The sequence below is a fragment of the Vicia villosa genome, unplaced genomic scaffold, assembly GCF_029867415.1.
Source record: "Vicia villosa cultivar HV-30 ecotype Madison, WI unplaced genomic scaffold, Vvil1.0 ctg.000410F_1_1, whole genome shotgun sequence".
NCBI lineage: Eukaryota > Viridiplantae > Streptophyta > Magnoliopsida > Fabales > Fabaceae > Vicia > Vicia villosa.
In genome coordinates this window covers 445,270-468,936 of record NW_026705187.1, presented here as the reverse complement: position 1 = coordinate 468,936, position 23,667 = coordinate 445,270, and the positions used below count along the sequence as shown (strand labels likewise).

Genomic DNA, 23,667 nt, shown 5'->3' with positions numbered 1-23,667 from the left:
AATATATTGCCAGATATCTGACAGAAGCAGGAGACTTAGCAGGGAATGAGGATTTAAGGATCAAATATTTTCCTAGTTCGCTAACAAAGAATGCTTTTATTTGGTTCACTACTTTACCACCAAATTCGATAGATGCTTGGGCACACTTAGAAAGGTTGTTCCATGAACAGTTCTACATGGGCCAAACTAAGATAAGTCTGAAAGAATTGGCCAGCATTAAGAGGAAGTTTACAGAACCAATTGATGATTACCTAAATAGGTTCCGACTATTGAAATCAAGGTGTTTCACAACAGTCCCAGAGCATGAATTGGTCGAAATGGCTGCCGGTGGTCTAGATTATTCAATAAGAAAGAAACTAGATACTCAGTACCTTAGGGATATGGCCCAGTTGGCGGATAGGGTTCTACAAGTCGAACGTTTGAAAGCAGAAAAAGTTAGGGCAAACAAGGGATATAAAAAGGAAAGAGTAGCATACATCGAAGCAGACGAGGTTGATGGCGAATCCTTTGAAAACTCATGCGACATGGAAGAGGTCGGAATAGATCTCGCCGAGTTAAAGGAAGCGCCACCCTATGCTTGCAAATTACTTACCCCTTCTAATGGAAGGAATCCAGTAGATAATGATAAGAGTGATAGATTTCCCAAGAAAACTTATACGTTTGATGTCACTAAGTGTGACAAAATATTTGATTTATTGGTAAAGGATGGCCAAATGATACTGCCTCCAAATTCCAAAATTCCTCCGTTAGAACAACGGAAGAAGAGAGGTTTTTGTAAATACCATAGTTTTTTGGGCCATAAAACCTCACAATGTTTTCTTTTCAGGGATCTAATTCAAAACGCTATCAAGGATGGACGTTTGAAGTTTGCTGACAAGACTAAGAGTCACATGAAGGTCGACACAAATCCTTTGAACATTGCTGACGCTAGCTTGTGTGAACCACTGGATGTCAACATGGTAGAGGTATCTGAGGTAAACATTGCGAAAGCTGAGACAATGTTAACTGGAAAGCAGGCTACTGAAAGCCTAAATAACGATGCGGTCTTCAATACTGATGTTGAAGAATCCCCCAAGACAGAGAGAACTGAAGTTTCGAGAGGGAAAACCAGTGAGGCCACTGAAGACCTTAGGGTAAAGCTTCAGCAAATCCAGATTTCTGAAGCCCCTCCAGCAGTTGTTAATATGGTTAGTGCCAGACGACCAGTGTCTGAATTTGGCGAATTGGAAACATGGTTGACTAGACAAAAGGGAAACATTGAAATTCCTCCAAGAGGGGAAAGTCTCAAAGATTATCTCTGGAATTTCCATGAAAGGAATGGCGGAAAACAATGGATGTGTCCAAGGTGTTCGATCATGCTGAATCGAAGGGTCGAAGCCAACTTTGAAAGGGCTTGACGCGAAAGATGGGAACACCCCGGGAGAGAACCAAACCCTTTGCTACAAGTGTACCCAAGGATGGAAGAAAGCTTAGTGGGATTTCTGGTCAGATGTCACAGGAAAAACACTGAAGTTGCACTGTGCCCCAGATGTGGGGCAGTTTATGATGAAATGCTGGCACGATCATTCGAGAGGGTGTACTGCTACATGGGTCGAGAAACTCAGAGATTACGTCCCAACCTGTATGGTTTCGATATATGGACCCCAACGAAGAGACCTGACAGCCCACATCCTAGGGCTCGAAGGGTAACATTCAAAGTCCCTGCAGAAGTACCTAGGGACAGATGGGTGCAAGCTGGTGCAAGAACCAACAAATGGCGAAGTTGGGACCAAGGAGTAGGACTGCAATGGCATATAGGAAACAATTTCAAAACTCAAATCGAGAGATGTATCGGTTGGAGAATTACAAGGGAAAAAATCCTATGTCCAGATCCCAGTGGAGAAGGCACTAGAGAATGAAAAAGGCTCAAAGAGAATACAGACCAAGAGAAGCTGGAGAGTCTAGCAGCAACCAAATCCCACACCAGGGAGCGAAGGCAAGCAAACCTCCGGTGGAACGCAGACTATTCGAAGCTGAAAATATTTTAGAAGAAGAAGAAAAGATGCGTTCCAGTCCTTGGAAGGAAGAGGATAGAATGACAAATGATTTCGATTCTGACGGGGTGTCATCTATAAACCTTAACTACAACGTTGTGTCTGTACTCCCTCATGAGTTTAATCAAGAAACTGAAGTTGAAGACTGCAAAGAGGCTGATATCGAAGAAATGGCGAAACACAGACCTGTGTGTTACTATGTTCTAAACAACAGTGCAGTTGAAGAGCAGAACGCTTTCTTCGAGAGGCCCGATGAAGGTATTCGAAATCATTTGAAACCACTCTACATAAGGGCTAAAATTGAAGATGTTGGCATTAATAAAGTCCTAGTAGATGGGGGGCAGCAGTGAACCTAATGCCCCAATACATGTTAAAAAGAATCGGTATGTTCGATACCGATATAAGGCCACACAACATGGTTTTGTCTAACTACGAAGGCAAAATAGGGCAAACCTTGGGAGTTGTCCAAGTGAATCTCACGGTGGGATCAATCACAAGGCCAACTATGTTTATGGTCATACCTGCGAAAGCAAATTACAATCTCTTGCTCGGAAGGGAATGGATCCACGGAGTGGCAGCTGTGCCATCGACAATGCATCAAAGGGTAACCATCTGGAGGGAAGATGGTATAGTAGAGAATATTGAAGGGGATCAGAGTTACTATATGGCTGAAGTAAATCAAGTTAATAAAACTAACTTCGATAGGAACTTGGCAAACATAGGACCCTGTCATGCAGCAGAAGAGATGTATACCCCGAATAAGAATGCATTGTACTACTTAACTCTACACCCAAATGGTTTTCAGTGGAATAGGGAAATGATGGATGGCCCAGAAGATACCCCACCAACGGAGCATCATCCAACAATACGGCCAACAGGCTGGGATGACGAAATTGATGATGTCTGAGTCATCATTTTTCGAAAGGATTTCGGCTTATGTAGCCGAGAATAAAAGAAAGACGGCTCTCGAAGCCGAATCGTCAAACATGTTGTTTAATGAAGGTCTGAAAAAAGAAGAAGTTCCAGATATAGGGATAGATACGATCCCTCACCTGCCTAAAGATTCAGTCCAGGTCAAAGAGATTTCAGGAGAAGAGATAGGTCAAAGATTGGATGCAATCTATGACGAGGAGCCTTTGGGTTTCGAGAAGGACCCAATGGGGTCAAATATCAAGATGTTAGCCCAAGATCCACTAGAAGAAGTAAATCTCGGAGATGGAGATCAAAGGAGGGTAACATATGTCAGTGCGAAACTAGAGCCAACGCTGAAGTCGAAAGTGGTCGCGTTGCTGAAGGAAAACAAAGATTGCTTTGCATGGGATTACGATGAGATGCCTGGTTTAGGGCGCGATTTGGTCGAATTGAAGTTACCTATAAAGGAGGGGAAAAAGCCCATCAAGCAAACTCCTAGAAGGTTCGCACCAGAAATTCATTCGAAGATTAAAGCAGAAGTCGAAAGACTCCTACGGTGTAAGTTCATCAGAACCACAAGGTATGTCGAATGGATTGCTAATATTGTACCAGTTATTAAAAAGAATGGTTCATTAAGAGTATGCATAGATTTTCGTGATCTAAATGCAGCAACTCCTAAGGATGAATATCCCATGCCTGTGGCAGAAATGTTAGTGGATTCAGCCGCAGGTTTCGAGTATCTAAGTATGTTGGATGGATACTCTGGTTATAATCAGATTTTCATTGCAGAAGAAGATGTGTCTAAAACAGCTTTTCGTTGCCCAGGGGCAATAGGCACCTATGAGTGGGTTGTGATGCCGTTCGGTTTAAAGAATGCTGGGGCAACCTACCAGACAGCAATGGATTCTATATTTCACGATTTTATAGAAACGTTCATGCAAGTATACATAGATGACATCGTTGTTAAATCTGTCTCAGATTGCGATCATCTAGATCATCTAAGCCAATCATTTAAAAGAATGAGAAAACATGGCTTAAAGATGAATCCCCTCAAATGTGCTTTCTTTGTGCAGGCTGGAGATTTCCTGGGCTTCGTGGTTCATAAAAAGGGGATAGAAATTAATCAGAATAAAACGAAGGCTATTATGGAAACCAAGCCTCCATCCACGAAGAAAGAATTACAGTCCTTGCTGGGGAAGATAAACTTCTTAAGGAGGTTCATCTCTAATTTGAGTGGACGCACACAAGCCTTTTACCCTCTACTTCGTCTAAGGGAAGGAAAGTTCGAATGGCGTGTCGAACATCAAGAAGCTTTTGATAAAATCAAGCAATAGTTGTTCCATCCACCAATCTTATCTCCCCTAAATGGGAAGAAACACATGCGTCTGTATATTTCAGCTTCAGATAAAACAATAGGCAGCATGTTAGCACAAGAAGATGAAAATGGCATCGAAAGAGCCATTTATTACTTAAGTAGAGTACTCAATGATGCAGAGACTAGATACACTGCGATAGAAAAACTATGCCTTTGTTTGTATTTCTCTTGTATCAAACTTAAGTATTATATAAAGCCAGTTGATGTTTATGTTTCGTCTCAGTGCGATGTTATTAAACATATGTTATCAAATCCAATATTACATAGTCGAATTGGCAAATGGGCTTTAGCCCTCACTGAATATTCACTAATATTTCAGCCTCTTAAGGCAATGAAAGGTCAGATTGTGTCAGATTTCATTGTAGACCATGCAGTAGTGGAGAGTCATCAACAGTATGTGGATTTGAAACCTTGGAAGCTATACTTCGATGGTTCGACTCATAGAGAGGGAACTGGAGTTGGAATATCGATAATTTCTTCTGATGGAATTCCAACAAAGCTCAAGTATAAGATTGAAGGTCCTTTATGCTCCAACAACGAAGCCGAATATGAAGCACTAATTGCTGGACTTGAAGCTTTGTTAGAATTGGGGGCAACTAGAGTCGAAATTAAAGGAGATTCCGAACTGGTGATTAAACAACTGACAAAGGAATACAAATGTATCAAAGAAAATTTGATCATGTACTTTGTCATAGCAAATAGGTTGCTCAAGAAATTCGAGTATGTGGAATTAAAACACGTCTCAAGGACCAACAATCAAGAAGCGAATGATTTGGCACAGTTAGCCTCAGGATATAGGGTATCAAAAGAGAAGTTAGAAGAGCTGATCGAAGTAAGAGGGAGAGCAATGTCTACTAAACTTTCCCCAAGTGATCTGGAGAATTCACAATTAGGTTACGCTAACAAAGAAGAGTTCGAAGTATTAAACATAGACTCATTGACAGATGCAGATTGGAGAAGTCCAATAGTAAACTATCTAAAAAATCCTTCGACAGACACAGACAGGAAGGTGAAGTATAGAGCCCTGTCATACTTTTTGATGGGAAACGAATTGTTCAAGAAAACTCCTGAAGGTGTATTGTTGAAATGCTTGGGGGAAGCAGAAGCATATTTGGCTCTTTCAAATGTACACAGTGGAGCATGTGGTGCATATCAAGAAAGACACAAAATGATATGGCTTCTGTTTCGTTATGGAATGTATTGGCCTTCCATGTTAAAAGACTGCATAGAGTTTGCGAAAGGGTGTCAAGAATGTCAAGAACATGCAGGTATCCAACACGCCCCAGCAAACGAATTAAGTTCAATAGTAAAACCTTGTCCTTTTAGGGGATGGGCACTAGATTTGATCGGAGAAATTCACCCTAAATCATCTAAAGGTCAAAGATACATATTGGTAGGAATAGACTACTTCACAAAATGGGTCGAGGCAATACCACTTGCGAATATGGACCAAGAGGCTGTGATTGAGTTTATTCAAAAACATATTATATACAGATTTGGAATCCTAGAAAGTATAACTACTGATCAAGGATCAGTGTTCACTGGGCGAAAGATGCATGACTTCGCCAAAGAAATAGGGTTCAAATTGTTTACTTCTACACCTTACTATGCTCAGGCAAATGGAAAAGTTGAAGCAGCAAACAAGATAATAATTGGTCTTATCAAGAAACATGTGGGGAAAAAACCCAAGAATTGGCATAAAACTTTGGACCAAGCACTTTGGGCTTGTCGAACATCTCCAAAAGAAGCTACGAATACAACGCCTTTCTAACTGACGTTTGGTCACGACGCAGTACTCCCAATCGAGATACATCTGTAGTCAGTAAGGATACAAAGACAGGCAGAAATCCCTCCCAACATATACTGGAAGTTAATGATGAATGAATTAGTAGACCTGGACGAAGATAGAATTCGAGCATTGGAGATGATAAAAAGGCAAAAGGAAAGAGTATCCAGAGCATACAACAAAAAGGTGAAAGGTAAAACATTTATTAATAATGACTTAGTTTGGAAAGTTATTTTACCTATAGATCGGAAGAACCAGGCGCTCGGTAAATGGTCCCCACACTGGGAAGGACCCTTTAGAATCTTAAAGGTATTTTCGAATAATGCATACTAAATCGAAGAATTAGCAGAAGATCGCAGGATCTTAAGAGTAAATGGGAAGTATCTGAAGAGATACAAACCAAGCATGCACGAAGTGAAGATTGCAAAAACGTAGATATTTAAGGTACTACGTAAGTCAAAATGGTTGAACTGATGCCAAAATGGCTTTGTGATCAAAATATACGATAAATAAAGTAAAGAGACAAAGAAACAGCAAAATATTTGTCATTAGAAAATAAAGATTACATGCATTACAAAATGAAGCCTAAAAGCATGACCCAAAATGTTGAAGAGTACAAAAGAGAAAACATAAAAACCTAAACCAAAACACCTCCTAGTTGATCCTCTGGTCTAAACCCTCCAAAGCCAGCAGGGGCAAGCTCTCCGCTTCGAACATATCCATGGTCCCAGAGCTGCGCATCCTTCTCACTATACCCTTTTTGAGGAATATGTAAGATAGGAGTCTCCCATATGGAAGACACGTCACAACCCCTTGACGAGCAGCAGCCATAGAGACTGCCTCAACAAGCCCTTTGAAGATCATCAAAGGAAAGTTGATTTTCCTCCCACGAAAGCCACAGAGTATAAACTCTAAATCTTCTACCATGATGCTATTTTGATCATGGTTTCGTGGATGAAAATTACCCACAAGGAGTTGGTTCTAAATCCTGACGACCTTGGCGCTGAAAGGGTCATTGTCCATGAGAGTCCTCAACAGAAGATGAGTGGTCATGTTGAAGCTGTTGTCATCAAAGGTCTCCCCAGAGTTGTTGCATCTCATAAGATTAGAGATAGTGGTGGGAGTGATCCTAATGTGGGCACCTCGAACCTCAGAGATTACGGTGGTTCTACCTTCTGGATCTATGCGTAAAGACGCAAACATCCAGAAATCAGCCAACATGTTAGGGTAAACAGGTCCCTCCAAGATTTCACAATAAAAGTCAAGCTCTTGGTTGACAAAGAAAGCACTAATGTTTATGGAGTTGCTTTCAAAGTCTTCTTCAGAAACTTTGAACTCCTTTTTGATGCAAGCTCTGATATTGTTATAAGTGAGGGGTACTGCCATTTGGTAGAGAAAAATTAGGAAATGTTTTCTGGTTTTGTGTTGAAGAAAATGTGAAAGGATGCAACGAAGTTTCAAGATAAGGTTCTGTGGAACAAGGGTGAAGAAAAGAAGTGTGATGTTAAGCACTTATATAGACCTGGGGGCAGGAGTGGAACAGTTTAATTTTTAATGTATGATTAGACTGCGTTTTGTATTCCAAAGAGAAGTTATGGCTTCCGCCGTTTCCCGCCCTTGGAAGTTGAGATGCAATCATGAAAAACTGATGCACGCACGTCTTAAAGAGATGTTTTGGAGAAAGTGACGTCATCACTTAATAATGATTAAGGCTAAGGGAGTGGAAATGTCAAGTCTAAGCTAAAGGGTGCGAAGGATCACGTGTTTTACATTAATTAGAATTACTGTGGCAAATCAGAAAATAGATTTTGGTGAAGTCTGGAAGATTTGCTAAAAACACTGTTCGCGAGTATTGCAAAATATGGACAAAGTGGAAGATAAAAGTTAAGCAGATAAAAGTTGAGCATACATGTATATTCTGCGAAGAGTTTGATTATAAAGCAAAAGTACAGCATGATAACGAAGTACAAGGTTTGAGATAACTAATTAAAATCTTTAGGGAGACTATCTTTGATCCTCGAATACTGAATCTCCCAGGAAGACATACGAAGTTCGATCAGGGCCCTTTGTTTCTTCAGTTCGTCAATTTCAGGAATTAGTTTTCGTGCAGCCTCGAAATGTTGGATTCCTAAATGTGCAACTTCAGTCAGTTCCTGCTCAGTGATTTGTTGAATGGTTGCCTTGCGAGATTCAGCCTGCTTTATCTTTTCTTCAAGATGGACAATCTCTTGTTTCCAAGATTGGATATTCTGCTCACATTCATCATACTTTTTCTGTTTCTCTGAGAGCTTAAGCTTGAGAGCATCACCTTTCTTCGACGCCTCAGTGGCGGCTTTCCAAGAAGAATGATGAGAGGCCATCTTCACAGTTAGCTGTTCGTCGACATTTTGTTTTCGAAGAATATTGGCCTGGAGTTGTTCGACTAGAGAACCCAGCAAGACAATCACCTCCGAAACTTCTTTTGAAACTTGAAACAGATCCACTTTCTTCAAAAGTTGATTCAAGCTATGACTCTTGGTAGGATTCTTGCTAAGGACGTCAACAAGATTGGTTCCAAAGAACTTTTCTTTTATTTGATGAAGCAGATCAGGGGTGTCCTCTTTGTCACCAGAGTCTGTAGGAACGGCTGGAGAGACCTCAAGTTCAGAGGGCGAAAGAGTATTCGCATTCATTATGTCCTTTAGGAAGTTGAGAGGGTCAGTTTGTTTAAGTTGTTCCAATTCCGAAAGAGTAGGTTTCGCAGAGATAGGCATCGGAGTTGTTCCAAGAATAACTATGGTTGCAAAGGTTGAAGTTTCTTGAGGACTGTTTTCATTTGGTTTAGAAATTTCCTCCATGGCATCTTGTTCAGACACAGTGTCTTCACTACCATTGGGTCGCTTATTCGCATTATCACTACCTGAGCATTGATGATCTTCTCCCAGGTTTTTACCTTGATGGGTAGGTGGGGATTCATCAGTCAAATGGCTTTCTTCGATTGGCGCATTAGGAAAGACGGTTGCAAGAGGCCTAGCATCTTCAAGAACTGTTGAGAGAACATGAGATTTGTTTTGAGGAACATCTGCGTTAAACAAACCAGAATTAATCGTGATGACAAGATTCTGAGAAGTCTATTGACTGTAATGAAGAAGTTGTGATTACCTTGGAATTTATCGACATCAACGGTAAAGTTGAAAGCTTTAAGGCCGGAAGTAGCAGTGCCAGTATCATCCTGCAAAAACAAGGTAAGAATTAATCATTAAGTTAAAGTTAATAAAAATGATTATGGGTTGAAACCCAAGTACCTTGGTTGGAATATTGTCTGGGCTCGAATTATGACTTTCGACGACAAGAACGTTGCTGGCAGTCTTTAGAGGTGATTCTTCAGAAGACACTTTGTCACTGGACGAAATAACTTTCGAGGAACCCGACTCTTTCTCCTTGCCAATAGGGGTGACAGCTTTCTGTCTCTTTTTATGTCCTTGCCTAGTGCGGGGTGGAGATTTGTCGTCATCATCCGAAGCAGCCGCTGAGGAAGCTTTTCGCTTTAAAGCTACCGGGGGTTTTGAGCTCTAGAAAGTATGGAGTGAACAAAGTGCGCACTACTCACAGGTTATACATTGTTTAAAAAATATAGAGTATGGATATACCGTGGGTTTCTTGTCAGCAGTAACAGAATCACTCTCACTGGGCTTGTTGCTCTTCGATGCTCCAGAATCTTTTTGTGTAGAAGTTTCTTTAACTCTCTTCCTTAGAGCAACAGCTGCAATAAAACTTGGAATCGGCATTTTAACGGAATAAGAAGAGTTAGTCGAAAGATGGTCTAAACCCAAACCTTTAGGTATTGGAGTTAGGACGCGAACGTGTTTAACATCTATATGAAGATGCCCTTTGAAAGTATCCAGGGTATGCTTAGTCGGAACCACTCGCGCAGCGCGTTTTTTAGTACTTTCCTGAAGGATTTTTAAGACATTCCCACACACAAACCAGTCTGGAAAAGGAGGGCTCAGAGCCACACCAAAATCAGCACTTGGCAGCGGAGGGAATTTCGGAGGATTAAGTTCGAAAGCCACTTCATAACGCAGTTCTGGTCGAACAGACGGGGGCAATTTCAACTTATGCAATTTCGCAGATAACTTCTCACGCAAATTGGCTGCGGCTTCGCGAACGGTCCGACTAAGATCATCAGGCCTATAGATAGTTTCAAAGAAGTTCTGAAAGGCTTGAATTCCTTTAATATGAGTCGAAGTACCTTTTTGAAATTTCTCCTGCACATCAGCAAAAGCTGCAGTTAGTTCTTGAGATAGATTCTCAGCATCAAAGATTTGTGTAGTATAATACTCCGTCCACCATTCATGAAAATCTGGAGTGGAGTAGAAAGCGGGCTCGAAAGCAACAGGAGAAAGATGAGCAATGTCAGCATATCTGGCGATCTTTGATTCACATTCTTCTTCAGATAGATACAAGGTATGAAAGCACATATGGCTCCTCTTGTCATATAGACACTTGGGTTTCACTTGAACCAGTCCAAATTGTCTCGAAACCAGATTTGGTTGGTAGCAGAGAATAACATATTGGCTTTTGGAGGGGCGAAGACGGTGATAGAATAATCTTGGGGTAAGGAAAGCTCCCCAAATAGTCATGGATTCAGTCTCTTGATCTTGAGATGTTGGTGGAAACTTTCGAGTGAACCATTCGGGACCTACTATCCTGTTTACGAACGGAGCCATCGAAGGGCTGAAGTGATGACACCGAGCAAACATCATGACATATGCTAGAAAATGCTCGCGAAGTTTCCCAGTCTCCTCTTTTGGGGTTAACGAAGCCAACCTAGTTCCTTCTACAGTTCGATTTTTTATATCTGGATCTTCTTCGTTCACAACACCTCGAAATGGGAGCTGAGTCTCGAAAGTGGCATTAAGCCACAACTGCAATAACCAGAAAGGACCAGCGTAGAGCAAAGATCCACTTTTGTAGTTCTTAGTAAGGTTCGTGGCTTCACTAAGGTTTTCGTAAAGGAATCCTAGGATTAATTGGCTCAGGTTTAGTCTTTTTCCAGCATGCAGCTGATTAGCCATGCAAAGATATCTCTTTGCAACTTGTATGGATCTAGAGCAAAAAACACACCTTGAGAGCCATAATGCTAAGAAAGAAATATGCTCCTCGTCGGAGACTTCTTCCTGCGTCGTATCATGATATTTCTGGATGAAGGCAGTATAAGTAAATGTTGCCTCGTTAAAATTAATGGTATCAATATCCATATCATTTGGGTCAAAAGTTTCCCTAGTTGGTCGAAGCCCTGTGATAGCAGATATGTCAAAGAGAGTAGGGGTAACCATTCCACATGGAAGATGGAAAGTGTTGTGAGAAGCATCCCAGAAGTGAACCGCTGCTACTAACATGGTTTGGTTATACTCTAATCCTGTTTTTGACAGTTGGATTAAATCATATATTCCTAATGTTTTCCAGAAGGATGTCTTTTTTCCCTCTACTTTCGTAAGCCAAGCATAGTACAGTTCAGGATCTTTTGCTAACGGGATTGATCTAAACACTTTCATGAAATTGGTCATGTAATTTAACCTAATTTTTGCTAGAGCCAAAGGGGTGGCAGTCGAAGCCTCTGCTGCATTATCAGGTTCTCCTAAAGATGGGTGTTCATCTTCATCTATCCTAATTTTACTTACTAGAGGTCTAGTTTTATAATAAGTAGGAAAGAATTTATCCAGAGAAGGGCTAGTTTCTCCTGGTAACGGACCCATAAAAGCATGAGGTTTTCCAGAAAGTGCAAAAGGGATGATTACCTGAGAAGCGTAGATAGCGCGCGCCTCTACAGTGTTAGGGTTTGGTATGTGTTCTTGCTCCCCTATCTGGGTAGGATGTTGAAGTTTTAGAACAGGTTAAAGAACGTTTGAAGAAGCCATGGATGAGTTTGATTTAGAAAATGGGTTTGGAAGTGACCAGAGATGTTCTCTTCTGAAGAAAGAATGAGGAAATAAGAGTGAAGGTTGTATGAGGAAACTGAATCAGGTATTTAAAGGTTTTTAACAAAAACCCTTTCAAAATCTTTTGGGTAAAAGCCAAGAGACACGCGGCATGCGTTGATTTCATCCAACGGCGGTCGAATAGTTATTAGCTTTATTCCTAGTATATAGGAGTAATGATCAAGAAGTAAGGCCAGAACGTGGGAATGTAAGTTATGAGTAGACATCTTGAAATTGACAAGACGTTTTGGAAACAGAGTCATAAATGATTATGACGTCAGTCAATGGTCTTGGAACTTTAAAACGAAATCTTATTATAGCAAGAAACGCCTATTTCTCTTGTTTTTCGAAACAGGCATTTATTGGGGGCAATTTGTTAGCTGAAGATTTCGTTTTGCAAATATGATCCTTCGAAAGGTGAAGACTCGAAGGAGGATGGTTCCTGGTGATCGTCTTTGAAGATAAAATGGCTCCTGATGGCCATGTTTCGAGGATGAAGAATTTTTAAAGTCATGACGGAGATAATGAATGCTGAAGCTAGTAGGAGCGTATATCTTCGAGACTTAGACAAATTTTACAAAATATGTTAAGTACTGATACTTAGCATGTTTTTCGTGGTATTTTAAGGTTAAGTTATATTGCCACGCGTCGAAGGAGGATTTAGGCGGGAGGATTTGAAATTCGAAGAAGTTTTCATAACTGTCCAGAGACAGATGGCTTTCCGAGGATTCTTATGAGAAACGTGGCATTAGATAAGCGTAGGACCGTTAAGGTCGAAATTAGTATAAATAGGGATCTTAATGTTAGGATTTCGTGTGTTCATTTTGTACAAATCACTCACATATTACTCAAGTATCAAGTGTTAAGAGAAAGAGTTCGCTGAGAAATGTACGTATGACACCACCATCATTTTAATACATGTATATTTTCCTTTATTTTCAAGTATCTTTCGATATCTTTACATTTCGTTTACTTCTTGCCATTTACATTCCTGCACTCTTTATTTTTCATGTTATTTATCTTTGAAGTATTTAACATTTCTGCACTTTAAGATTCTTGCACTTTTACAGTTTTTGCCCTATGTTTTTTCTTGACTTACCTTTCGCTGGAATTATATTTACGTGTATAACCAAGTGATTGCTAACCTTTATTATGTCAATTGAGTAATTCTTATTTTCAAGACAAATCATAAACATGGATCGAATAACAATCTTTTTGACTATGTCCTAGGATCAATCTAGTCGATCCTGCGAGTAACCAAATCATATTTATTATAATTTGGAAGACTAGCGGTTGTTTACCGGAAATCACCGTAAACAGAGTTCCAGTCTTGAATGTTCCTTTCTCTCCCTTGTTTCCAGCCACCACCATCTCTTCTAATATAGTGAGTAAAGTTTCTTCTTCAATTGTACTCCAATTAAGTCGGACTCTAATGTTACTCATTGATTGCTCACTTATAATGCCATCTTCATTTTCCATTTCTAAATACAAAAAAATTCAAGAAAATTGTAATAACCAATATCATTCGCAAGTGCAACAACAGAAAATAAATCTAATAAAAAATTATAAAAAGATATTGACAATCACATAATAATAAGTTCAAATTCATTCTAAACATAAAAGAATCTAAAAAAAGATTATGCCATCACATGGTAATAAGTTCACAATTCATTCATACCCAAAATACATATCTAATAAACTAGTTCTATCTAATGCCTATGTCTATTTCTCCATTCTGTAAACATTTCTTGAGCATGCACATCCCTCCTTTGAGTCCATTGATTACTAGGTTCAATAGTTTCCACTATATTGATTGCTTCTTCTCCTAAAGGTAGCTCATCTTCTGCAAATGGAGAAAATTCTTCTGGATCCATTGCCATGTTCACACGGATGAAGTTATGCAATAAACAACAAGCAAGGATCATTCGACATTGTGTTCTAATAGGATAAAACGATGGGCTTCTCAATATAGCCCATTGTTTTTTCAAAAGGCCAAAACATCTCTCTATCACATTTCTCGCCCGAGCATGCCTATAATTAAACAACTCTTCACGATCTTGAGGTGAACGACGACCAGAGCCCCACTCTTGCAAATGATATCGTTTACCTCTATATGGGGCAAGAAAGCCTTCACCATTAGTGTATCCACCATCAACAAGATAATATGAACCTAAAATATTAACAACAACTCATTGTTTGTAATCATGTTCAAACAAACAAAAAAGAGAAGACATTTTCATACCAATTGGAACCCTTAGTCCATTTTGTCTATTTATTGCATCACGTAATATCCTAGAGTCTGAAGCCGATCCTTCCCATCCTGCTAATACATATATAAATCTCATATCCCTAGTACAAACACCTAAGACATTTGTTGCAAGTCCACCTTTTCTCGTACGATATCTAGGTCTGTTAGAAACACTCGGTGTCACTGCTATGTAAGTCCCATCTAAAGCTCCTAAGCAACCCTACAATTTCAATATATGATCCAAATTAGTTTGCTTAACCAGAAGAATATATTAAGATAACTAGGTAAAAATTATTACCTTAAACCATTTCCATCTTTCATCAGAGCAATCTTGAGATATAGGTTCTGGTTTGGCAAGTAAATCATTTCGTAATCTCAAAACTGCGGCCAGTACTCTATGACAATATCTGCTAATTGTTTGTCCTGATCTAGACAATCTAACTTGAATACTTCTATTTTTTGTGTGATGTGCGAGTATATTTAAAAAAACTGCAACTTGTTCTTCAACACTTATTTGTCCAAGTTGCACTAATCCTCCTCGTACCCTTAAAACCTCACAAAGATGTGCAAACATGTTTCTACACATTCTTAATTCCCATATGCAATGAGAATCACTCGTACTAGTAATTGATTCCAAAACATCCCTACGTGACTCGTACCTTGCTAAAACTCTTTCATTCAAAGATCTTCTCTCATAATTATCACTTAAAACAAAATTCAAGAAAAAAAAACCAACAACGTGCATGGCCAGAATCTGAATATACATCCTCCAAACAAGAAGATAATGAAAATTTTGGTTATCATCCATTTCGACTACATATAAAAAAAATTAAAAAATTAATGATGAATAAAAATATAAAAAATTAACTAAATTCAAAATATTTATTAGTTATTATGTACATGTATGAATAATGCTAATGTTTTCTTATATTAAAATATTGAATAAGAAAAAACATGGAATGAAATTCTTCTTCTTCGTATGTGCTAGCGGTAGCGGTGGTAACGTTTTTGTTTCGTATGTGCTAATATTTTTGTTTTGTTTACTATAACAATATGAGTGAATGAACTCATCATGAAAAAGGAAGAAAAAAAATAGAAAACACATGGAATGGAAAGATTGTATAATAAATGCAAATCACAGTCACTATTTATTATGTTATACCAACACTATTTAGAGAAGAGTTAATAAATAATAAGGGAAACTAGAGCAATTAATTAACAAAGTAGAGTACATGGACAATAAATTAAGGAGGTGACCACTTGCTTATGGAGTTTGTGACGTCGTCTTCTACAATTTATGAGAATAGGCGTTAGGTTTTAAGAGCAACAGTGTTTTGTCCAATATAAAGATCCGAAGGTTAATTTAGTATTTTTATTTATTTGTACGTGGAACAACATTTTGTCCGACACTTAAGTGAGTGACAAAAAAATAGATAGTTGTCCAGTCCCTCATTCCTTTATTTGTGTTGTTCTTTATTTATTTTTTAAATCAAACGGTGGACAAATAATTTTGTCCAGTCCAGTCCCTATTTTTTAACAAATCAAACGCACCCTTAAGCTATTTTTAAAAACTTATTTTCGTTGAATTTTCAAAAAAATTGAGTCTCACTTATTATTTTTTTTTTGGTAAGCTAGGAATATATTAAAGGAGTACTAGGGGTACTCCAACCCAGATACAAAGGAGACAACAAAATACAGTACAACCCAAAAGATATTACCCTCCAAAAGAAACTATGCCAAGAAAAAACAAAGGATCTTTACAAAAAGCATAGAAGTTAATTTTGGTATGAGTAATGTCCCCCACCATAGTCCATTTCCAAGCTAGAATCTTTATATTCCAAACTAGATCTAAGAAGTTAATGGTTTCCCCTTTAAAAATGGCTGCATTTCTATACAACCAAATACTCCAACTCACTGCATCCAAATAAGATCTTCCTTGCCTTTTTTAATTTTCATCTTTCTGAAAAACTCTCCCCACAGGTTGAAGCTACTGCTAAGAGAATTTGTTCCGACATCTTCTATTCCGATCCACCTTCCTATGCCACACCACACCTTCCTCGACCAAGGGCACGAAATGAAAATGTGCTGCAAATTTTCTGCATTTTCAGAACAAAAACAGCATAATGTATCCGACGGGGATGAAACGATACCTCTAATCAAAAGCAAATTTTTCGTCGGTAATCTGTCCCAAAAACATCTCCAGACGAATGCCTTTATTCTGTAAGGGACAAAAATTCTCCACAGTTTTATAAAATTCCCCCGATTTGCCATTTCCACCACCGGTTCAGGAGGGGGGACCGGATCAAACAAATAAGCGTATCCCGAGCTAACTGAGTACCCCTCCGAGCAATTGTTCCAGCTATGCGAATCCTGCAAAAATAAATTAAAACTCTCGGCAGCTTGTTGAACAAGGATTTTCATGTTGTTTAGAGAACTTTCAACTGCTGCGCTCTGCCCGGATGTTATGCCGATGTCACCCCAAACCCATCTGCCTTGAATCCAACTGCCAGCTTCAAAGACCGAAATCCTTTTAGCCTTACTCAATCTATATAACTCAGGAAATAAATATTTTAAGCTCCCTATTGAAATCCATACCACGTTCCAAAAAGACGTTTGTTTACCATTTCCCACCTTATAACAACATCCAGTCATGAAATCTTTTCCGGAGTAACCTTTATCCAACGAAATCAAGTCTTTCCACCAAGAAGATTTCGAAGTACTTCCATAGTGATTAGACTCGTTTTGTATGTTCAAGCCAACATTGCCGTATCTAGCTGATAATAAATCCATCCAAATAGAATCCCTTCCCTCTAAAATGCGCCATTTCCACTTCAATAACAGGGCTGAATTAAAATCCTCTGTGTTTTTCAACCCAAGACCTCCTTTTTCCACTGATAAGCATAAATATTTCCACGCCACCCAATGGATTTTCTTCTTGCCTTCAACCCCTCCCCAAAGAAACCTGTTTTGGATCATATTAATTTCGGAGCACACTTTCTTCGGCGCCCTTAAAAAAGAAAGGTGGAAAATGGATAGACTACTCAGAACGGATTTAACAAGTGTAATTCTGCCCCCATGAGACAAAAACCTCCCTTTCCAACTGCTAAGACGATCACAAATTTTCTTCAACAACGGAACCCAAGAAGAGATTTTTCTCAGATTTGATCCAATCGGTAAACCCAAAAAGGAGAATTCCTTTCCTTCTATTCTGCAACACAAAAAAGTTGCTGCTGCAGAAAGAAAATGATAGCTCAGATTAATACCTATAACCTTACTCTTATAAAAATTAACACCCAAACCTGAGACCATTTCGAAAGCTCTAAGAATCGATTTTAGAGTCCAGATTTGCTTCCACCTTCCTTCTCCGATTAGAAGTGTGTCGTCTGCAAATTGTAAAACATCGATAGAACAACCCTCATTAACTTGAAATGCAGTATACTCTCCTACTTCCTTGGCTTTCTTTACCAGTCCCGTCAAACCTTCTGCTGCAAGAACGAACAAGAACGGGGATAACGGATCTCCCTGTCTAAGACCACGCTTCGCTGTGAACTCTTTTGTTGGGTTGCCGTTAACTAAAACCGACATGTGGCTAGAGAAAAACGTTGCCTCCATCCACCTCATCCATTTCTCTTCGAAGCCCATCCTTCTCATCATGAATCTAAGATAATCCCAACTTATTCTGTCGTAAGCCTTCTCGAAGTCGACCTTAAAGAGAAGGCACTCCTTCTTTTCCTTTGTAGCGTAATCCACTACCTTGTTAGCTATAAGAGCTGCATCCATTAACTGTATACCAGGAACAGATGCAGTTTGATTGGGAGAAACTATCGAACCCAGAACCCTCTTAAGCCGCACTGACAGCAATTTAGCGAGAACCTTATATAAACTTCCTACTAAGCAAATCGGACGGTAATCTGAAAGACTAAGGGGAATTTTCTTCTTTGGGATCAATGTAATGAAAGATGAAGTTATTGCCTTAAATAACATACCAGAAGAGTGAAAATCATTAAAAAACCAAAGAAAATCTCCCTTCAAAAAGTTCCAGCATTTCTTGATAAAAAAGAAGTTATACCCGTCTGGGCCCGGGCTCTTCTCACTATCACAAGCCCACACTGCATCCTTGATCTCATTTTCTGTAAAAATCGATTCCAAGGAAATGGAATCCTGCTGAGTTAGAGATTTGAATCGAATTCCCTCCAAGTTAGGATGACGGAAATCCTCTTCCTGATAAGATTCTTTAAAAAATCTCCTCACCTCCTCCTTTACCTCCCTGACTGCTTCCAACCTTCCATTGTTCGATGGTAAAAAGCCAATGTAATTTCTGGTTCTTCTTTCCTTTATGACACTGTGAAAAACCTGCCGTTGCAATCTCCATCGTTGTTCCACTTTAGTCTAGATTTCTGCATAAGAATGTTTTCTTTAATCTTCATATTGAGCCACATTTTCCCAACCGCTTCGCTGCGTGCAGCAACAACTGGTTCTGATTCTCCTTCCCTGCAAGAAAAAAGTAAATCATCTGCTTCGTTAATTTTGGAAACGTACTCATCTATCTCCAAGTCTAATTTTCCGAACACAAATTTTTTCCACCAAGATAGTTTTCCTTTAAGAATCCTAAGCTTTTCCTTTAGGATAAAATCAACCCTCCCCTCCACTTTTAATCTCCTCCATTCCTCTTCTACATAAGGCAAAAAATCTTTATCACCAAACCAGTCATTTATAACTCTAATTGGTTTCGGCCCCCAGTTCGAATCATCTACGATAAGCCAAACTGGACAGTGATCAGATATGTCTCTACTTCCAACCATTTTCCCCATAATGTCCAACTTATTACATATTCTATCCGAGATTAAGAAACGATCGATCCTGCTCATTGCTCTGCCGTTCCCACTGAACCACGTGAATCTTTTGCCTTTGCTGTTAATATCCACCAAGCCACTATCTTCTATAAATTCTGCAAACTCTCTCATTTCAGAATTTCTGCATCCAGAGTTTTTCCCTTTCCTTTCACTACCTTCAGAGACAGCATTAAAATCTCCTCCGATACACCATTCTCCATCTGAAAATCGAGCTTTAACTTCTAGCAAATCTCTCCAAAGTTTCCTCTTCAAAGATAACGAACAAGGCGAATACACGTTTACAACGTAAAAGAAATCCCTTTTTTTCTTTATTTTGAGCCCTAGATAACCATCTCCTTTAAAACTAAAAACCACTTCCACTGTGTCTTCCTTCCATAACGAAATCATCCCTCCAGAATTCCCCACAGACTTGGAAAAAGACCATCCTACCTTTTCATTACTCCAGAAGTTGCAAACATCAGCCAACTCTACAAGCTCCAACTTTGATTCTTGTATCAGAAAGATGTCAGCTCTACCTTCCTTGATGATTTTACTAATTCTCTTCCTCTTCAACTTACTTCCCCCCCCCCTCTGATATTGAATGTACCAATAATCATGTTACCAAGTTGTGATTCGCCTTCAATGCCTCTTTCTTCTCTCTGGCTAACTTCTCCAGAACTTCTATCTTCTTCTTGTAGTCCTTCTCCTTATCATTAGTTTTTACCCCCAGCTTTGATATTATATTCCAGACCTTGCCTCCCACATTGGATTCGACATTTTCCCAGATTCTAGAATTGCATTGTATCATGTCAGAATCAGAGATAGGATCACTACACATAATCGTTCCTGCAAAAAAATCCTCATCCACATCTAGTTTCGAATAAGTCACTTCTGTTCCCAATGGAAACTCCCTAAGCTCTAAAACTGGGTCAGATCCATGGTCAGAAGTGAATTGGGCCTCAACCGCTGGGAATCTGACTAACCTCTTCTTGGGCCTTTGTTTCTTAGAAGATAATGGCCCACCCACCTCATAAATGCTTTTAACCTTTTTCCTAGATTTTACACTCCTTTCATCCTTCTTTTCCTCTCTAAAAAAGGTGTCAATAGAATAGCTCACTCGGGTATCAACAGAAGCAGAGTCCAAAAAGTTACTTTTTGTGGTCCCACATGCTTTATGACTACTCGAAGTTGCTGCCTTTTCCTCCATAACTGCTACATCGAAACTCCCTCCTATCCCTTTTTCTGCTTCCCTATGACTAGGTTCAGAAAAGACCTTTCCTTGATCCTGGGTGTAAACTTCTGTGGTCGATATGACCGGATACAACACTGTATTCATTTCGTTCTCTTCTTCCCCTTCGGACTGCCCTAAAGAACTACCGACACTCCCTTCCATGTTGTCTCCTTTCTCTTCATTCATGAAACCTTCCTCAGATTCGGAAGAGGATGAAACAAACAAGTTAGATTGATTTTTGGTTGAGTTCTGATTCAACGTCAACCTGAGAGGACCATAAGAATCCTCACACAAAGATTTTATAGGCGACACCATTGATATACACCATTGAGTCTCACTTATTGATAGTAAGTGAAAATTCATTTTATTTTTCGTTAACAAAAAAACAATTTATTTATTCAAAAGAAGTAATTTATATTATTTTAAAAATTGTTTATTAATTGAATTTAACTCTAGTTCAAACTCTGTCTCCACGTCATCCTTGTTCTTTAGTTTCTACTCCACTTTTATTTATTGTATACTCTTGTTAGTGAAACGGGTCTCATCAACCTATTGAAGAAGAGAGTCTAAAAGTGGATGGAGTGATATTAGTGGTGTTGGAAAGATGGTTCTTGTCCTTGGATTCTTTTTCTCTTTACATGTGTGAGAGGAAACAAACCATAAAATGATAGTCTAAAGAAATTTGGTTTGAGACAGAGAAAAGTAAAGTATTACTGTATGGCAATTAATATATAGAGATAAAAATAAAATGAAATCCAAACTAATTATAAATTTTAAAATATTTATTTTCTTACATTATAAATATTTAATAATTTTCCAGATATTTTGTTAAACGTTTTTTTAAAAAATAATTTGAAAGATAGGTTCAAGATATTTTTAATACAAAAAGATATAAAAGTTAATAAAAAAATAATAGTTCAAATTTCAAGTGTTTGAATTTGATTAATTTATTGAATGGAAATTGATTAATTTATATGATCACTTGTCAAAGATTCCATTTCTTTTAATAAAATTGTCTTTATTAAAGGGACTTTTTTTAAGTTAGGCTATTTTTATGATTGCTTTTTTACAATTATATGGGTTGTATTCTTTACAATGATTGATTGTGATGTACTCTTTCTCATCATTGGATTGGTTGGATCCCTGTAGTTCTTTGATATTTAATTTGATTTATTTAGACAAAGATAACAGGATTTTTATACAAGTATGCCACATTTTGAAAATCAAAATACTAAACTGCCACGTTTTGTAATTTTTTAACTAGAATGTCACTTTTTTGCTACACACTCGGCCAATGGTTGGTCGGTCGAGTCATTGAAGAGCTTGTTTTTTTCCAATTTTTGTTATTATTTAAATATATTTGTTAATATAAATTGAATATAATTAATATAATATAATTTAAATATGTTTTTTAATTTTTATAAAATATTAATCAAATTCAATAAATATTTTAATTAATATCTTAATATAATATAATATTTTAATTAATGTTTTTAATTTTCTTATTACATGAATATTTTAATTAATGTTATTTATTTTATTTTTTAAAATAATAAATAAAAAAGAACAGGAAAGAACTGAAGATGAATTAAATCGGACGCGTATTAAATTGAAAAATAAAAACACACACATCAAAATGATCAGTACGTCACAAAGTTTAATAAATATATTCAATTATATTCGAAATCGCAAATAAAAATGTCCAAATAAATAAGCTATGACTGCAAAAAAGTGACTGCAAACATAATCAAATAATAAAATAAACACACTGATACTAATCACGGACAACGCTGATTCGTAAAATAGTCAGATAAAAATTTCTGCGGGCGTGACAAATTATCTTTATATCCGGTCACTCTATATTAATTAATATTACATTTATATAATTAATATATTTTATTTAAAGGTGATTTTATATAAATTGAATATTAATTAATATAGACTAACCGGCAAAGATAATTTGTCACGCGTGCAAAATTAGCGGGCAAAATTTTTTGACTTTTGATTTTTATCTGACTATTTTACTAATCGACGTTGCGTGTGGGTCGTATAAGTGTTTTCATTTTATTTTTCGATTCCGTTTGCAGTCACTTTTTTTTATAGTCATAGCTTGTTTATTCGGGCATTTTTATTCGTGATTTCAAATATTTTTGAATATATTTATTGAACTTTGTGACGCACTAATCATTTTAATGTATGCGTTTTTATTTTTCGATTTAATACGCGTCCGATTTATTATTTATTTTTCAAAACATATTTAAATGATATTATATTAATTATATTCAATTTATATTAATTAATATATTTAAATAATAACAAAAATTGGAAGAAAAAAAAAAGCTCTTCAATGGCTCGGCCAACCATTGGCCGAGTGTGTAGAAAAAAGTGGCATTCTAGTTAAAAAATTACAAAACATGGCAGTTTAGTATTTTGATTTTCAAAATGTGGCATACTTGTAACAAAATCAAGATAACATTGTATGTTAATTATTATTACCTATAACTTTATATTCTAGTAGGTGTACAGATGGAAAATAAACTTTGAAACAAATGAGAAGATGATTAGAATTGGTTTAAAACGAGTTTGTTCATGGTCTAATCATCACACGGGTCTACTTAATTTTAACCAAAATTTGATAATTTCAAATTAAATTAGTCTTCGATAGAAATTTAGATTTAGAAGACAATCTCAAACAAACAAAGGCAACAAATCCAATCCAAAAAAAAAAACATTTTCAGTGTTTAATTTTATCTCTCAATAAGTTATTAGGTTTAATATTATAATATTAGGTTTAATATATGATGGCATTTTTTTAAATAAGCAATGAATATATGAATCGCTAGTGTTGGAACAAAGTAATGGTAGTTTATACCAATTGTAAAAGTTACTCCTAAAATTTGTTTCAATATTATAAACCCATCTTTAAGAATAAAACAAAATATTTGATATCACCACATCGAAGCTAAAAGAAGCATTATCGAAGATGATGACATTCCTCATAATCCAAATGCACCAAATTAAAGCCAACCAAATTGTGTTTAATTTAGCTCTAATGTTGGTGTTTTTCTCCTTGTCTCGGATGCACCCAAAGTTCTTGAATTCTTCGAAAGAAAGATCCACATCGTTCCCAACCAAAGAAAAATTCTATTCCATACCGCTAGTAAAACATGGCATTGGAAGAAAAGATGTTCCATAGAGTCCGAGTGGTTAAAGCAAAAAGGACAATCAAGAGATGAGAAATTAGACATACCTCTATTAGCTAGAAGAACTTTTAGCGGTAGTCTATTAAT

The 23,667-nt window shown here is 37.6% G+C and overlaps 1 protein-coding gene across 1 annotated transcript; it reads right to left on the bottom strand.

Moving 5' to 3' along the window:
• Nucleotides 1–13,775: 13,775 nt before the first annotated feature.
• On the bottom strand, nt 13,776–15,122 carry LOC131627881 (uncharacterized). Its single transcript, XM_058898741.1, has 3 exons — nt 14,613–15,122; nt 14,445–14,534; nt 13,776–14,069 (listed from the first exon to the last, which is right to left on the bottom strand). The coding sequence occupies exons 1-3, from the start codon at nt 15,120–15,122 to the stop codon at nt 13,776–13,778; spliced, it is 894 nt and encodes a 297-aa protein (XP_058754724.1).
• Between the last annotated feature and the right edge of the window lie 8,545 nt (nt 15,123–23,667).

Coding starts and splice junctions, on each gene's coding strand:
- LOC131627881 (XM_058898741.1), bottom strand. CDS start 15,122: ATGGATGATAACCAAAATTTTCATTATCTTCTTGTTTGGAGGATGTAT. Junction 14,535..14,612: donor AAAGATGGAAATGGTTTAAG/GTAATAATTTTT, acceptor TTGAAATTGTAG/GGTTGCTTAGGAGCTTTAGA. Junction 14,070..14,444: donor GTACGAGAAAAGGTGGACTT/GCAACAAATGTC, acceptor AATGTGATAGAG/AGATGTTTTGGCCTTTTGAA.